A 19,048-nucleotide genomic window follows, 5' to 3' on the forward strand; every position below is an offset into this window, starting at 1 on the left:
TGTCATAGCAAGACGATAGAAGAAAAAGAGGTGATATGAATACCACTTGCAAAATAGTAATGAGAATTGACCAAATTGACAGATATATTCCTGAAATATTCCTGAAACTGGTAACCCCAAGAACAAGAGGTCATAGATTCAGGCTAAGAAATGGGTACCAAAGGTGATGGTTAGAACAAGTTAAGTGAGAAAGTGGTGGAAGCCAAAACTGTCAATAGTTTCAAAATGTTACATGAGTGCTGGGAAGATTGGATGCCACGAGCGTAGCTCTCATCCTGTGACTACACTTGGGTACACACTCACTCACTATCAACATCCGTACCCAAGGCAAGCTCAAAATTTTTTAAGTCATTAGCATCATCTGAGAAGGCTTCACATTGTACCCTGCAAGATCAGAGTTCATGATAATACTATACATGCAAGAAAACCACTGCATTTTCCTTAAAGAATTCCCAGGCTTTACAAACTTGTCAGGGTATGTGTATGTAAACTGTTATGTTACAATCTGGGATTTCCAACTTTGTCGAGTTCCACAATTTATCTAGAGGCTCGTCATAGGTTATTATACCATACCCTGGCCTATTTCCAAATGAAAATATACATATTAAAAAAAGTATTGTTTGTCAGTAGTTCACATATAGTATTGTGCCGTGTGTGTAGTTAGGTTCTACAGTATTTTAACAGTTACGTGTATTTCAGCCCAATGGTGGACAGAATGGAGGTGGATGACTCTGGATGTAGTAATAGCCGACGGTCTTACCATTCTAAGGTACGTGACAACATTTATCAAAATGGATGGCATGATCCTACAGCTGCACCTCACCCAGTTGTCACCCAGGGGCGCACCATAACGATGTCTCTTAAAAGACTACTACGAGAACACGAGGAATTATATGAATTATAGCAGTTTTGTGCTAACTTTCTAGTACTGTAATTGTATTTGGCCATAAACAGGATGGGATAAAAGCAGCTATTTCTCAAGATAGAGTGATTGTATTGTACTACATGTGGCCGTAGCATTGTCCAGATTTATGTATAAGTATGTTGTTACGAGCGATGGAATGAAAGAATGAATGAACTTGCTCCCCCTATTATTAGGAAATTGTATATAATATTATAAACACTGAAATGTGATTATGAATAACTATATATAAATATATATAAATATATTACGTGTGAGTGTGTGTATTTAACAAAATTATATGTGATATATTAAGTGATACAGTATCTTGAAGTGGTTTAGTTGATAAAGTCCAATAATATGGCTTAACATTTGTATGAAATATACTCACTATCCCATAAAGCAGTATTTATGTTGAAGTTACAAAGCAAGTGTATGAATTTGTAGTACGAATAAAAGATGAATATTGTTATTTTAATTAATTTTATTTGAAGTGTTAGCCAAGTTTGAAAAAGTTGTGTACTACCCAACACATCATAAGATATTGAAACCTGCCAGCTACATAAGTGTATACTTGTAACCCTATATTTTGCTAGTATTTAATGGAATTCTGTTCTTAATTTTTGTTTTAGGCAGAAATTTCAGACAGTATCATCTTTAGAAAGTTGTACTAAACATAACTTCATGGACAAAATTCGTGAACTTAAAATAGCCAAAGAGCAATCAATGTCTTTAATGCACATTTGATATAGAACCAAAGGCAGTTTAGTTTCATCTTAAAAAAAATGTTGATACATTTTCAGTAGTGTACATCAAAGGGGTGGGTGATGTATTATTAGATACAGTACTTGTATTGCAAGCGATGAGTCACAGTAACGTGGCTAAAGTGTGTGGTCTGGTCACCAGTACTTGTATTAATCATAAATAGCATTCATGATACTGGTGATTCTTCGAGTGCACTGAGACTGCATACAAATGAGTGATAGGCTTATCCGTATTCTTCAGTTTGTTACTACATTCCATTTAACTGTTTTACTGTCTGTATGTGCAGTCTCTCTTCTTGGTGCTACACCAATGTGAGAGATGCATTTTGAATGCTTGCAACCTCATAAATAGAATTAGTTTTTAGTGCCTTTCGTTGCTGTACAAGTCCTTAATGTTTGAATTTCGGTATAAAGAAACTGACATTAGAATTAATATTGACTAATTTGTAGTGTCTACTATCATTTCTTGCCTTAATTACATTACTGTGGAACATGGCATGATCATACTGCGACTTGACACTGAAGGACTAACCACTGCCACTGTGCCAAACTACTTGTTCTTCAAAGCAGCCAGATGGAACGATTCAGGAATCCCTAACTGGATTCTTCCCATGCATATTTATATGTTGATACGCCTGTATGAAATGTTGCAGCTCAGTAGATTTCATAGTTGAATGAAGTGACTTGGATTTATACCTCGCTGGCTCCGGTGACTCCTGAAAGTAACACCATGATAGAATTTTGATATTTCTTATTCATAAGGAATAATGCTGTCCTTGTGGCCTGTGTCCCTGTGGTATTAATTTTTTTCAAACATAAATACCTCTGCTGCTGTTTAATTTGTCTGCACTCTACCTGAATATGCAGCTACCATAAGACGGCTGGTTTCAGTTCAATTTTTGTTTTCTTAAACTTCCCTAATCTCTTTGGCATATCTTAATCATACAAAATGCTTAAGTTTTCTCATTAATCTAAGAGGATAATCTTGTATTGGGACATATCAACCTACAGAATAATTCTTCAACCTTTTTAAATGTGGCTGCACCGCTCTTATAATAAGCTTTGGCTTGCACTGGCCAACGTGTTTGGAACCATATCTGCCCGATTCATTGTCCTTCAAGTACATATTATGTACATTTATTATTTGTGTGTAAGGGATATACGTAATGTTAAATATATAAATGTAAATATGTAAGCATGCCTATTATTAATGTCATAAGGTAATTTGTTCATTGTTGTGAACATTACAAAGAAATTCATTTGAATTGACTAAAGAAAAGGTGGAGCTCATTAACCAAACTTACTTTGAATGTAATATATGTACTATGTAATTATAAATTAATACTTTAAATTTTGTATTATGCTTATCTGAAAGTCTTTGTATATGCTGCTAATAAAAAAATATTGATATACAGTAGTTAATCAAAACGTTTTTCAATAAATGCTTGTTTCCCGAATCAGAGCCAAAAATGATACCACTATATTATATACCATCTAAATTTGAATGAAATTAACTTGATGAGAGTAGACTAATTTTGTAATTAATGTTTTGCCTTAGAGACATAATGTTAGCTACAATAGTTTGGCATTTCTCTGCATTATTGTCAGCTGTGTTTCCCCTTTGGTATATCCAATTTTCTAAATTTTATGCTATTTTGTGGTCATGATTGTATAGTTTACTATGTTGTATAATCTTCCAGACTTGGCAACTCTTTTTGACAATTATTTACTGTACTTTTTTTTTATTAGCATCAGTGATAGAGCATGTATTTGCACACATTGTATATGCCTATCTTGAAAACCCTATTGTAAATTTGAAATACAATTAATCGGTAAGATTTTCCCATATAGCCCCATTATGTTACCTGATATGCCTTTCAATGGAATTTTTGTCCGGTCTGCTAAGCCTTCACTTGGCAACACAACACAAAGTATTGTACAGTATGTCTTTCCTCTCTTGCTGTTATGTCTTGATTCATTTTGTTATCTTTATTAGCTTTATCATTTTGTGCTTTACTGCCTCATTGTGTGTGTTTCCCTGACTGAATGTAATGCAGCCTTAGTTGCTGGCAGGCCCCAATATATGTGATGCACATGTAGGTTACCTTGTGATGATTTCGGGGCTTAGCGTTCCTGTGGCCCGGTCATTGCCCAGGCCTCCTGGTTGCTGGACTGGTCAACCAGGCCTGTCAATACTAAGGGTTGAGGACATGATGACTGAATGTCATCGCCATTTAATTGGTGTAAATGCATGCATTCTGGCATGCTCATTCACCTGTTCAACCTACATAAATTAATTATCACTTTTGCACAGAACAGTACTCATATTCCTACACATTTATGCACACATTCAAACGTTACCTGACATGCACTCCCACACACAGTTGTACAAGATTTTCCGGTACACTAAAATACTGGTACAGTACTGTACTTAATCATCACTTTTTGTTTTTAGGACAAATTGTATTTTTGCACCATTCTTTTTTAGGCAGAAATTTGTTTAAAATTAGACAATATTATTAGTTTGAAGATATTGTTACCTTATATTATTAGTTTGAAAAAGATATCTTTTCCTCATTATAAATTGGATGCTTCAAAATCTTAAATTAAATTGTTATTCTGGTTCAGTATGAATGCAATGTGTGTAAACATTTCATATACAGTACCAGTACAATTTTGTACAATAGACCCTTGGAAATCTTTATATCAATAATCTGGAAACCTTAAGTATTTTCACAAATTTGGCATGCTTAATACAGCTTGAACACTTAGATCAGAACCTGGACTTGAGTATCTAAATAGACCAGACAGACTCAACATAAGAATACTGTACCAGCAAATCGTATGTTGCTGAAATATTTATTATTACGTGTATAGAGCTTTAGTAGTTATTAAAGACTTTATTTTTTATAAAGAGGTGCAATTGTGGGGATCCATAACCTCAGAAGGAAATAAAGAGCATTCAGAGAAAATCTTGTTGTTTGTCTCTGAATATGTGTAAACATTTGCTTCTGCCACTATAATTTTATTATTATATATATTGAGAAAGTCTGTAGGCACAGTGATATGGGTTTGAACCTATGTGGAGGATGTTCCCACGCACATGCTTCTAGCAACTAGACTATGACATGGTATAAGGATTGCAAACTGGATTGTTTTCTGTGTATTGAAAGAGGAGTGTCAGAGGTAGAACAAGTTCTAGATGACAGAGCCAGAGTGCATGGGGGATTGTGTGAAAATCCTGTTCCGGTTTTAGTAGAAGCCTCGGGAAATCCTTGTGTGGTCAGTAAAACTCCAGATTACAATCCTTATACCATGTCATGGTCTAGTCACTAGAAGCATGTGCGTGGGAACACCCACCGCATAGGTTCGAACTCTCATCACGTGCTCCAGATTTTCTCATTGATGCAGTCACGTTAGTGTGATTACTCTCTATTATAAATATTATTATACAAAGTTACAGAAATGATTGGGTACAAGATAGGAACATTAAAAAATAAAAAGTTTCTTTGCTAGAAAGTGCAGATATCTTTGAACTCCTCCGATGGTGAGAAAGGATGCAGTAAGTATTTCCTACTGTATTTCCTTTCTGGATCACCACATAGAGATTCCAGTAAAGGAACCTTACTACCCTACCTCTTGTTTCAGTGAACTGCTCTAGGAGTCTTGTTGTTTCAGTGAACTGCTCTAGGAGTCTTGTTGTTTCAATGTGCCTGGAGCCCAGATCCTTGAGAAAACTCCTTGCATTTTCTACCCATGGCCAAGAGTCTGAGAGTTATATAGGAACAAAGTTATACCAGTGATCTATTTCCTTGTACTTGTTTGATTTGACACTTTTCCCATGTGTTTCAGAGTGATCTGCTTGATTAAGAGAGGTGATGATGTATGTGGCTACCCAAGGTAGACACATGGGTGTAGCCCCATGCCAGTTGTCTGCCTGGCATGGGGCAGACAATATTGTAATTCTATCTGGTCAAACAGGTCAGCTTGGAATTGGCTAACTTGTTTTGAACATTAGAATGCAATCATTTATTCAGTTACTCATATTTTCATTTGTCTAGATATCTGAATGTACTAATTGGTCACACTATAATTAATTGTGCATTATCTACAGCACTGTAATTGCTCTCAACCCCTCTCCACTTTCATGTTTGAGCTTTTATGTCTGGTGTTTATAAGGTTTGGGTTCAGGGCTGATATGGCCAAAACTTCTCCCTGGCATCTACTAGAGAGGAGTTTCCCTGCCTATGTCTATGATTGTCTGGGTAGCTAGTTCCCCTTATTCATTATGTCTTATTCCTGGGTAGGTTGTTTTTACTTCACCACCCTCCTTTTCTGTTCTGGACTCTGCAGTTCCTTCATAAAGGTAACTGTCTCTGCCTGTTGATGCAGGACTGCCATGGTGGGATGCTGGCCCACACCAGAGCTCTGGTGCGCCTGTGCCATATTGTTACTTTGTGGTTCTGGCTTTGGCTTTGCTTTTTTTCACTGCCCAATACAGTATTTTTTTTCTTGCGTGGTTTACTTGTTTATAAAAAAATAAACCAGCATCATAAGACTATTACACAGTGATATATATATTACACAGTGGGCAGACTGTGGCTTTCATGTATGCCTTTGCTTCATTAATCCAGATGTGGTGGCTTCTGTTGCTGGCGAGAGGATGGTGGTTCTTGCTTTTGGGTGTTCTCCACAGGAACTTCCTCTTTTGTGCCAACAGGTTGGATCATGATTTCATTCTTTTGTTTCATTTCTAGGTTCCTAGTTTAATCTCGCCATTCCTTTCTTCCGTCCCACCCCAAATATGTATCCTCATGTCCCTTCCAAATGCTACATAGTCACAATGGCTTAGAACTTCCTCCTCGTGCTAACCTTGGGACATTTGCATGTTTTGATTGAAGGAAACCACTGCTGGCTGCAGTGGTTGGGTTGTTCACTTTGGGGTTTTGATAGTGGCCTCATAGCCTGCTTGTGTCTTACCAGCCCCAGGATTTTGTAGTGCACTGCGAAGGGAGGCAAGTCTCCAGGAAAGTAGGGTCGGTGGCTTCAGTGCCTGGCACCCATTTCCTCTCCTGACTTGGTGACTTCTTTTGATAATGACTGGCTAACTTTTCCACCCTCACAGACACTGGATGCCTTCTGTGACATTAATTTTTTCCATTGCTTTGATTGCTATTGAAAAGGGACTCTAATGAACCTCTATTTTGAATCAACATAGGAAGGATTAATATTTGTTTAAATAAATCTTGGAATACAAAAGAGCTAATGCCTTGTAGTACAAGATCATACATATGGTGCAGCAGGGTGGTGAAGTTCAGAAATTTGGCATTTTGCAGCTGGTTTGAAAGTGGTTGCAAGATTATCCCAACTGCTGTTGAGTTAAGTTTGCAACTGCATAACTTGATCTGAATGTATTGCAAATGGTTAAAGGGTTGGTGTGAAAAATTTGTGTCTAAAGATGATATAGTTTATTTTATTGTTTTTCTGCATATAAATGAAATATAAATCTAAGAGTATATACTGTACAGTACTTGGTAAAAAGACATGATCCCATATGAATGTGAGAGCCGAGTGACATATAATTTAATTTATTATAGTACTGTACTGTACATAAAACAAACACTTGTGTGTATTTTCTTCCATAACTATCGGTGAAACACCATACACTTTCCTTAGCATCACTAGTAGCAGCTGGCTTAGGGTCTAGACCAGTGGACACTTATAGACCTCGTTCTCTTCACTGGTTCAGAAGAATCTTTGCTTACACTTGTACAAGGCATAGCTAGGTTTGCTTCTGACTTTCTCTCTCACTCAGACAGATACATAGATAAGCTAGGGGGTTGCCTGTATGATAACGAAGTAAATTGTCATATTACATTTGAAGTACCGGTACCTGTTGTCATAAAACTTTCACCTCTTCTTTAAGCTAATACTCATTCTAGTTTTAAATGTTATGATTTGTTTCCAGAAAGCATACCAGGATTGATTAGGTATTGTGTGTATTATGACGATCAAAACTTACATTGCTTTTCACACTTTTTGTTACATGTTCTTATGTTTTATCAGAAAAAAAGCTTTAATTATTTTGTATTGAACATTTCTGATAGAAGGAAACGATATTGAAGCATGAGCTATCTTAAAATAAAAAAAGTAGATTTTCAGATATGTGTGAGCCACTGGCAAAGGTATCTTTTTATAGCAGTATAGGTTAGGAGTAACATTCTTCATCCATGTTTAAAGAATAAAACATCAATTTTGAGCCTTGGGTAGACCTGTCATTGCAACAACTTCATCACTCTGAGAGTAATTAGCAAAGCCTTTTTCGATGTTCAAGAGAGATGAGGCTATTGATGTATGTAATGACCCACAGTTTGATAAAAAATATAGTAAAGCTTCCCTAACCCTAAGGATACCTGATCAATCAGGCTGTGATTCATGTCAGGCTTCAAGCAGCCGCATCTAATAGCCTGGTTGACAAGTCCAGCAACGAGGAGGCCTGGTCAAGGACTGGACCGTGGGGACGTGTTTGGGTCTATCCTGCATCTACAGCTAATATTGTACATACAGGTAGTTTCCCACTAACCAGCAAGGCGACAGGTGCTGCATTTCCTTCATGTGCAATCAAATCCACGCACAACTCCATTCGCTGACCCATACAGTACTGTCATCTTTCATGCACTGGCAACTCTTATTCCCTTTACATCCAAACACTACTCCTTTATTATCATCTCTTATTGTATATCCACACTACTCCATACTAGCACTCCTTGTTTCCACACTTCTCCATATGTTGCTAGCATTCCTTGAATCCTCACACCCCTCCGTACTGATATCTTTTGTACGTGCTAAGTCCTGTTTCCTTTATTTTTTCCCTGTTTATAGCGTATTGTCATTCATCATGATTTGCACTGAGCTGCTGCCTCAATCAGACATAGCTGCACGTCCTCATATCTTCAAGGCATCTGCTTGTCTTTCTTGACTTTGATGCTCCTCTGCTACACACCATTATTCTTTAGACTGGGTATTCAACATTTTACAAAGCTTTTTAATTCATCTGCTACTCTTCGTTGATCTTTTTCAATTTTGCCTCTCCAGGTTTCTTTATATTAGCCAGGCCACATGCTTGCTGCTGGTTGATGGCAACCGTGTTTAGAAACAATTGTGGTCGTTCAAGTTTGTTGTTTTGTTCTACCAGCACCCTGCTGGTTATGTTTGTATAAAGCCAAATATTTACCCATAAATTTGTAGGTGCATTTCAGAATAAACCTCCTCTGCAAAATGTTGAATAAATGGGAGTCCCTGCTCTGCATTTGGTGTTTTCTTCACAACTTGTTTACTGTCTCCTGTGTTCCTTGAAGATATGTTCAGTATACTATTCTGGATCTATGTCGGTGACCTAACAGTGGTGGCTGAATCCTATTTGTCAATGTTTGCGAATGACCAAATTAATAACAAAGACTTCAGAAAACTCCAGAAAGACTTACAGGCTGTTGAGAGGCTCTGAAGCATTCATTGGAATTTAATAACAGTAAGTATAATGATCGGAATGGAATAGGTAACAGATCAACTGGCCAGAATTAATTTGAAGGGACCTACTTGCCAGAATCATTTAGAGAAAAAGGCACAGAAGTAGATATTCATAACTCGGTGAGTTTGGGGACTTGTAGACCAGTCTGTTTTAAGACGTAAAAATGAGTGTTTAAGCTCAAACTTCACAAGCACACACAGGTGCATATACTCATATAGTGAATCCCTGCATAATCTAAACTCAAACACGTGGTTTTTAATGTGCTGGGAAAACGGGACACCACGAGTGTAGCTCTCATCTTGTAACTACACTTAGTGTAGTTACATATGTAGTGTAGTGAAATGTGATCACATTTCAGACAAAATAAATGCATAGCATGAAAATATTTTGTGTGGTTTGAGTTTGTGAAGGTTTTCTTGTATTTTACTATGGACTATGTTCTTGCGTCAAGACCCCTCCCCAAATTCACCTTCATGTAATGCAACCCTCAAAGTTCGTCTTCATGTAATGTAATTTTTTTAAGCATGTGTTTTTCCCTAAGTGGATCTCTCTATACAACGACTTACTATACATACATATTCTTGATTATTCTTATTCAACACTTACGTTATCTCCAGCTTATTGGCCTCATTATATTGATAGGTTCTTGATTATTGCAATTTGTTATTTAAATGCTAATACTTCTGTGACTTAATTATTTATAATTATTACACATCTTTTACATTTTTCTTAGTTATGCTTGGTATATCTTTTGTGAGACAGTTATTACAAGAACACACTGTACGTATATTGGCATTGATGGCCTATCACCCGGCACTTTATCTTTTATAACGCCTCTCTAATGGTCTCTTCCAGTTGCTCATCACCAGCCTTGTTACACTTCATACCATCTCTCCCATGTTGAAAGATTGTTTCATTAAATTTTCTTTGTCTGGGTTAGTTCCAGTTTTGAACAGTTCTGCTGTAACTCATAACTGCATGAATGTGCTCTTCATTTCAGTGTTCACTTCTCAGCTTTGATACTCTGTGATGTTAAAAGTGCCCTTATAATGCATCTGCAGCAGTTAACTTGCACAGTAATTTTTGTTTTAATTAGATCCGTCTTTGGGTATTCATATTATTTGTAAGATATTCACATATAATGTAATGGCTGATACCATGCTCTCTTAACCATAGTCCCTGTTACTGGTCACATACATGGGGTCCCTCTTTTTTATTTTTTGTCCTTAAAATAATAAACTAAAATGAATAAAGTGGCCACTATCAATAGCTGAACTTGGTACACATTCCAAGGTACTGTAGTTGCATTTAAAGTGTGAGAAATGCTTTTTCTCATGAAGAAAGGGACTTGGAGATAATATACTGGTAGAGTGTAAAATCTGTTTCCAGGTCTTTTTTTATTACAGTTTGTTACACATTAACATCATTTGCATATGATGGTTAAATGACAAAGCTAGTAAATTATTGTAGTGTTAAGGAATGTATGTTTGATGTTGGGTATTACAAGCATTTGTGACTGCCATAATTGTCACTTAAAACTCAGTAACTGAGATAGGTGCAGATGATGAGTCACAATAACGTGGTGTGAAGACTTGAGAACTAAGCCACACAACAGAAGATGAGGAGACGACGACGTTTCAGTCCGTCCTGGACAGTCTACTTGATAATGGTCCAGGACAGACCGAAATGTTGTTGTCTCCTCACCTTCTGGTGTATGGTTTAGTTCTCAACTGAGATAGGTATTTTTAAAGAAAGAAACTCCTAAGCGTTTAAATTCAAACTGCATTAAGAATGAAGCAAAAATATTAATATACAATGCAGTATATGTATTTTCATATTGTATCAGTAACTTGCCATTAAGCAGATCTGAAGGCAATTTTGCAAGAATACTGATGAAAAAGTTTAAACATTTGTAAGCTGCTGTAATTTAGCAAGGGCAATGAGGGTTAAGAATATTCTGTACATTACTGTATGTGTACAGTATTTTTAGGTTATTTGTGAAATACTATATAATATATAAGGACATATTTATGTGTGCATGGATTTAGATTGCATATTTTATGCACCTCTGAATTTAAGAAAACAAAAGTACAGGGGGTACTGAAAAATTCTTGGTAATTTTTTCTGTGATGTTACATAATGGCTTTAAAATGTTATTTTTTTAGTGATACTGTATAGTGTTCCAAATGACAAACAACTAATAGTAATAATTTTATTATTTGTATTTATTGGAAAAAATGTAAGAGAACTAAAGGATGATGAAACATAGAAAATGATTAAGCACAGAATGTACTGGAGAAATGTTGCAGGCGTGTAGTGAAGAGAAATGTTGCAGGTGTGTAGTGAAGAGGAGAAATGTTGCAGGTGTGTAGTGAAGAGAAATGTTGCAGGTGTGTAGTGAAGAGGAGAAATGTTGCAGGTGTGTAGTGAAGAGAAATGTTGCAGGTGTGTAGTGAAGAGAAATGTTGCAGGTGTGTAGTGAAGAGAAATGATGCCTCATCCCCCTTCTTTGTCTTGTAATTTCTTCTCATTCTCCCTTCTCACTACTGCACCTCCTCAGTAACTAAAATTAAACTGTTGAAAATAAAGTACTATTTGTATTTAATATTTATGTCTGCAGAATCAAGCCTATTAGCTCTTGGACTCCACCTTTCTAACCATTCTATTTTTTCCTCTATTATATCTACTACATGTATTTGTAACACACACACACAAAGGGACCAAAGAGCTGAAGCTCATCCCCCGCAAGCACAACCAGGTGAGTACACACACACATCCCTAGGAAGCAGCCCGTAGCAGCTGTCTAACTACCAGGTACCTATTTGCTGCTAGGTAAACAGGTGTATCAGGGTGAAAGAAACTGCCCATTTGTTGACCGATCCACACACTAGAAAATGAAGGGACGACGACGTTTCGACGTCTATGTTGGTTTCGGTCCGTCCTGGACCATTCTCAAGTCGATTGTTCATTTTCCAGTGTGTGGATTGGTCAACATACTTCAGCCACATTATTGTGACTCATCGCCTGCAAACTGCCCATTTGCTTCCACCTCGGCCGGGAATTGAACCCAGGCCCTTAGGACTATGACCCCCGAGTGCTGTCCACTTATCAGCGATGCCCCTCTACTACATATATTTAATGTGTGTGTGTGTAATTACCTAAGTGTATTTACAGGATGAGAACTCTGCTCGTGTTTTCCGTCTTCCCAGTACACTGTTGTATAATGCTTTGAAATTAGAGTACCGATGGTTTTGGCCTTCGCTACCCTCTCACTTAACTTTTTCCAACTGTCTACTATTATGTTTGCAAAAGAAAACTTTCTAATAAAAAACTTTTTTGTTCTTTAAAACTTTGTAATATTTTTTTGGCACGTTGGTTTCCTAAGCTTGAATATGTGTCCTGTTCTTGAAGTTGCTGGTTTCAGAAATATCTCTTTGTCAATTTCGTAGATGAAATGAATGGATGGATTCCTGAAACCAGCAACTTTAAGAACAAGAGGACACAAATTCAAGCTAAGGAAACACAGGTGCCAAAAAATATTAAAAAGTTTTGTCTTGCAGAGTGGTAGACGGTTGGAACAAACCAAGTGAAAAGGTTGTGTTAGCCAAAACCGTCAGTAGTTTTAAAGCATTATACGACAAAAAGTACTGGGAAGACGGGACACTTGAGTGTAGCTCTCATCCTGTAACTACTCTTAAATAATTACACACACACACACACACACACACACTGCATGTGTGTGTCAACTGGAGTACTGCTTAGTATATGCTCACTTACTGGAGGAACAAATGTCTGGATGAAGAACTGTTGAACTTAAGGACCAAACCAGAGTGCACTCACACTGTATTGTATGTAGAATGAAGTGCTTTTATTAAATTATTATCACAGTACAGTATAGCTTAATTTTCACATTATGAATACTGCCTGATACTTGGTGATCCATATTGGATCAAAAACAATTTGTATCTTTGTCTATGTGTTTAATATTTTTGGTGTTGCATCTCGGAGCAATGTACTGTATATATGAATGTTGGTGGTACATATCATCTCTCTTCAGTGTAAATTACTTGAGATAATGTAAGCATTTAAATATTGGTTGCATCATCACATTTTGCACCTAGAAAAGAAGATTGAATTTCATGATTTCAGAAGCTTGAATTTCAAGGTTTCTCTCTTGTCAAGTAAACTCTGGTGCTCATGCTTATGAGAATATAACGAGAAGTCGGAGCTCACTTTTGAGTAGGTTGAGCCTCATTCAAATATTGATGTAGTGAAGAGGCTTATATTCATATGAAATTTTAAGCAATGAGGTAGAAGAGGGTTTTGACAAGAAATAGATGAATTATGAAAGTACTGTAGTTGTAATTTGAGAAAGCAATGTTTGTGAGTAATATACATGTATTCCTCATGCAGAATACAGTACTTGATGACCTTTAATGAGTACGAATACAGTTTATATGAATATTAAATTCCTCATACATTGATGTTACAGTTTAAACAAAAAATCCACTGATAGCCTTTCGAGAACGTTTATTTAGTGTTGAATGTCAAAAAGGAAGTGAAAAAGTTTTTGGCTATACCCTCCAAACACACACCGAAACTACGACGTTGGTACAACGTTCGAACAAGTTTTAACACCTCCAAACCAGTTATAACAACCAATATAACAAGTTGTAACAACGTTCTAATACGTCATAAACACGTTAAGCCAAGATGTAACAACTTTATTACAAGTTGTAACAAGCGGAAAATAGAGACAGTTTCGGTTTGTGTTTCCAGGGTATGGCCTCTCCAAAGGGCAGCTGTGTGTGAATGCATATACAGTATTAAGGTGAATTTGGCTCAAACATAATCCAAGTACAAGTGCCAATCCCAAAAACATTTCATGTCCAAGCAATTTATACAGTACAGGTACTGTACTTATAATTACTTATGTAAATAGCATTAACCTAATTGTTTGAGTATACATTGTTGTAAACTTTTTATTTTGTTTCCTTTTAAAAATAATACCTATAATTTTTGTTGTCAACATTAAAACAACTTGAGGTATTTTCTAAATACCTGTACTGTAACTGGAAGACTTTGGAAATCACAATGATATTTACCCAAATTTACCTGATCCATTATTTCTTTAGAGTTTCAATAAGAACAGGAATATAATGCCTTATATTATAAGGCAAGCCAGCAGCTTGTCAAAGGTGCTGACAAGTTGCCCCTATTTATCCTGATGATTTTATTGAGCTGCTAGAAAACGTTTAGAACTGCAGCCATGATGTATATTTTATTAATTTTAGTTGTCCAATATAACTAGTTTATTAAGGTAAATGGTTAGGAATAGTAGATGATGTAATATAGCAAACTTCCATACTGTTAGATCCATACCATCATACTGTTATGCAGTATGGCATTTTTGCCACTTGATTCTTGAGTTGGGGCCTTACTATTAACATCATTATTATTAATGTATTATTATTATTATTATTATTATTATTATTATTATTATTAAAATTCTCTCAGATGATTGTCAAATTTTAATTCTTGTTGAAACCAGACTTATACATTTTGACAAGACTAAAATTAAGCCTTTTTGAATGTTTAAAGTACAGAGGTTACACACTAGGAACTGTGTGTTGTTTAATCTTATTGAAGTGGGGTATTTTTTTAATGTACATGTAGACTGTAAGTCACAATAGGCTGAGTTACACACAGAGATCACACTAACGTGATGTATCAAATGAACAAATCCACAAGGGCCGTAGCTCAGTCGATTAAGGCAGTGTCTGGGATGCTCTTGGACGCAGGTTCGAATCCTCGTCACGGCCCTTGTGGATTTGTTCCTGGCTGAGTATTAAGACACCCAACCCTCAAATCTGAAAATAAAGGAAGCAATGACTTTTTGGTCTGTCTGGACCATTAACAACTAATTGTGTAATGGTCATAGACATACCAAAATATTGTCACTTTTTAATACTGTATACATGTTTGAAACCAAATTCAGATTTTTTTATGATTTGAGTAAGAGAGTAAAATATATGGCAAGTTTCTGTTTATAACTGAAGCTTGGATATTTTGTTTAAATGCTGAAACTCAAAGTGACTATGTTTATAAAAGTGTAAATATTTAGCAATAAATTTTACCAAGTCTGAAGTGTCAAAATTGTGGTAATGGTATCCCTTTCTAGTGTTATAGCACATATGTGACACTAATGAACAGTGTAAGAAAAAAATATGTGTATTACAAGTCTTAATACATATGGCAAGTATCTTGCTTTAAAATACCATTATACCATTCTGGAACATTATGTATAGATTATATAAGAAGTTTGGGTGATCCTCATGAATTTCTAAACGAAATGTTAAAAGTGTTGAAGCTCTGTATTTTGATTGTTTGGATACAAGAGCCACCATGTATGCTATCTTTCATTAGTGTTGGTCATTCAGAATTTGTAAAGTACTGTATTTTGAATTGCTCTGTTTCTTTGTTCGAGACTTGAGTTTTTTCCATGGAACTTCATGAGTCTTAATTCCCAAAGACTTTTCTAACACAAATTTGTACAAGTACAGTAGCTATTTAATGTACTGCCTTCTAAATCATTATGTTTTTTGATGTTATGAGCACTGACACATTTACAATACTGTATAGGAGCACATCTGCAAACACACTTCTTCAGATTCACCATCTCTGGTTTTTGTTCCTTTGGTGTGCAAGTGCACAACTTTCACAATGAATGGTTATACTGTATGCTGAATACTCTCCATGCTTCTCTTCATCTTCATTATGTCTCTTCATCTCTGTACTCATCTCTCATGTTTACTCATTTATGTTTTCTTCATATCTGCTCATCTTTAAATACATCTGCAATCCTACACTTTGGAGTATTTTCCACCCAAGAAATTCCTTTCATTCCCTCATAAGTGCTTATTTGTAATTCTAATTTCATTCTGGTATTTAATGTTTATTTAAATATAAAAAAGTTTATTATCACATCTAATAATTTCAGGTTTATTAATGGTACTGTTCCTGTTATAACTTGTATTATGTGCCCTAGAAACATTCATATGTATTAATTTCATATATGCAATTTATTATTTAACAAAAGTGGTTTTTGTTTAGTTTGGGTTGTGTTTTAAGCTAGCTGTAACAAGTCTTGTTTTTGGAACTGTAGATATTATATAAAATGACATAATATATTACCTTTAGTGTAAATATGTATATTGCGTATTCTGTATATTGTAAAAAAAAGAATGTAATATATGTAATTTATTAATAAAATATATCTATAGTACAGTATTTGCATTTCACAATTTTTTGTACATTCTTTCTGATATGATTGATCATTCCTTTTATAAATTTAAACTTCCGTAGCCATGTTTCAATATTTAAAAAGACGTGATTTCCATTATTCAGATAAAATGAAGGAAGAAGAAACAAAAATATAATTTACAGCAATAACTAAAGGAAGACTGGAGAAGGGGTAAATGGGAATGTAAAAGGTAGATATGGAGAATGTTAAATGGTAAAGAGATTACAAAATATGTGAAGACTTTTAAGAGTGCAATTGGTTTAAGTGATGAAAAAGGCGCTGATGTGAACTCTGTTGGATTTGATTGTGCGAGAAGTGTAAGGTAGTATGTCATTTGATAAATATGTGGAAGAGAAGAGTACAGTACATGAAACAGCCAAAATGTGGGGACGTTGCAGGGGATGTTGATGTATACACACAAATAATTACATGTTGTTGAGAAAAGAAATAGTGCTGGTGTGAAGAATATGCTAGAAGGCATGGGATAGGGGTACCATGACAATGGATTAGTTGTGAATGTAACACTAAATGTAAGGACTATAGTGTGTGAAAATTATATTGGTAGAAATTTATTGTGTATGGCAGTACAGATATTGTAAGAGTTCATATTTTATAAATATGAACATATATTTTTATAAATACTGTATGATAAATAAATAAATATGAGGTACATAAATTACTGAGAATTTGGTTTGTGATGAAAAAGATGGGTTCTGTGGTGAAAGAGGAAAGTGTAGATCAGGTATTAGTATTGAGGAACTTTGTAGCTAAGGCATGTACGAATGATTGTACTGTAGTACATAGTACAGAACATAACTTATCAACTTTGAAAAGGCATATGACAAAATTAATGTAGGACTTTTGAGTGATGAGCATGTATGAAGGCATAGTTCTGTTAAAGGACATAAAAGGATTTTATATAGGAAATAATGCAGTTAATGTTGTAATACAGTGACTAATTGTATATAATGTAGGAGTACAGCGGTGTTTTGATATGTCATCTTGGTTATTAAATACTGTATGTACAAGAGTGTTACGGCAAGAATGTTAGGAATGTAAGCCTAATATAAATTATTAGAGGATCTAAAAATTTATATTTGCAGGTAATATATTATCAGAGTTGATGGGGGACTTGTGTAGACTAGTTGAAAATGTTATTGCTGTGTTAGAGATGACTGTTACCTGCCGAAACCATAAATACCAAGATATTACTGCTCTTCAAAATCCAGATAGAAAAGATCCTCGGGAACAATGACAAGCCACTGGCTTCCTGACCCTCTCGAGGCCACTAGAGAGATATATATAGAGGCCCTTCAGTAAATAGTCTTGGGGTAAATGCATGAGTGCGAATATTTAAAAAGATTTCTATTTATGATATTACCTCTAATTGAGCATTACTATATAATTTTCTTCGGTAGCCAAGGGCATCCTTTGCATCTGAGTCTGCACCATATTCATCTTTGTTGCTTATAATATTTGAAAAGTAACATGTTAGTGTAGCTAATTTATTATGATGTACATAATGTGCATAATTTTCAGAGATTACACGGGTACATAATGAGCAAGTTAAAACCTATTTTAACATGGTATATATATCAACAATTGATTCAAGACCTGCAACACAACAGCCTCTAAGCTAAACAATTTACATTTACTGTGAGCTAGTTACACATAATTTGCTTTGCTTATCATGCACCCCACAGCCAGTGGGGCGGTGGAAAGTTTACATGCACTACCTACGGTAAGTAAACTTGGGATATTTGCCTAAGGTTTCTGGTAATATAATTTTGTTTACATATTTATTGAACGCTTGTGATATATCTTAATTCTACGGTTTGTTCACATTCAGTTACATAGTGACGCATAGTATGTGAATAGTTTTGCTGACAGGGTTTATAGTGGGCCAGATCTACTTCAGCAGATGGTGTAAACTTGTAGCTTAGCCTACGTCTATCAACTATGCGTTCAAAGGTGGTGATAATCAGCTTCCTCATTAGAGAATATAATTTGGCTAACTCATCAGTTGTATCACATTCGTAGGCTATTATGGGATGGGATACACAGGAGACTGACTCTGATTCCCTCACTTATTATTACTATGTCATATCTGTGCACTGCTTCAGACACAATTAGTATGTTACAGATGTCTTTACCAAGAGTTTACTATTTAGGAGTTGAGTGCAATTAGGGATGACAAAGTCACTTGGAATTAATGTGTCAACTTTGCATACATACATATACAGTACTCATCAATTCAATGAATGGATAAATAAACAAATTATAGTAAAAGGTATAATTGTACATGCAAGATTGTTGTTGCAACCCTGCTTGCAAATATTAGAAAATACGATTAACAACAAAGACTGTTCGTCCATGGGATTTGTTTTCCCCCGGAAATACATCATGAATGGTTGACAGTCAATTGGTTGAGAATCAAGTCCTCGGTTAATGCGGCATTCCAGTCATATTTGCTTATTAGCAGTGCCACAAGCCAGTGACATTGAAAAGTTGTCCCCGATATTCGCTATCGGGGGCATGGTTCGAGTTGTAGT

The 19,048-nt window shown here is 35.6% G+C and overlaps 1 protein-coding gene across 2 annotated transcripts in view; it reads left to right on the forward strand.

The window, feature by feature from the left end:
- Positions 1–16,475, forward strand: part of LOC123766471 (lysM and putative peptidoglycan-binding domain-containing protein 2) — a 30,751-nt gene extending 14,276 nt beyond the window's left edge. Inside the window, exons 4-5 of one of the 2 annotated variants that reach the window (XR_011223520.1) lie at positions 700–11,612; positions 11,665–16,475. Coding sequence is in view for 1 of the 2 variants with exons in the window: in XM_045755590.2 (XP_045611546.1) it covers positions 700–904 (205 nt within the window). In the remaining variant the exon portion in view is untranslated. Of the gene's footprint in view, positions 1–699 lie in introns of both variants that reach the window. The other variant, XM_045755590.2, reaches the window with a different exon arrangement.
- Positions 16,476–19,048: the final 2,573 nt, after the last annotated feature.

The sequence above is a fragment of the Procambarus clarkii genome, chromosome 62 (assembly GCF_040958095.1).
Source record: "Procambarus clarkii isolate CNS0578487 chromosome 62, FALCON_Pclarkii_2.0, whole genome shotgun sequence".
Classification (NCBI taxonomy): Eukaryota; Metazoa; Arthropoda; class Malacostraca; order Decapoda; family Cambaridae; genus Procambarus; species Procambarus clarkii.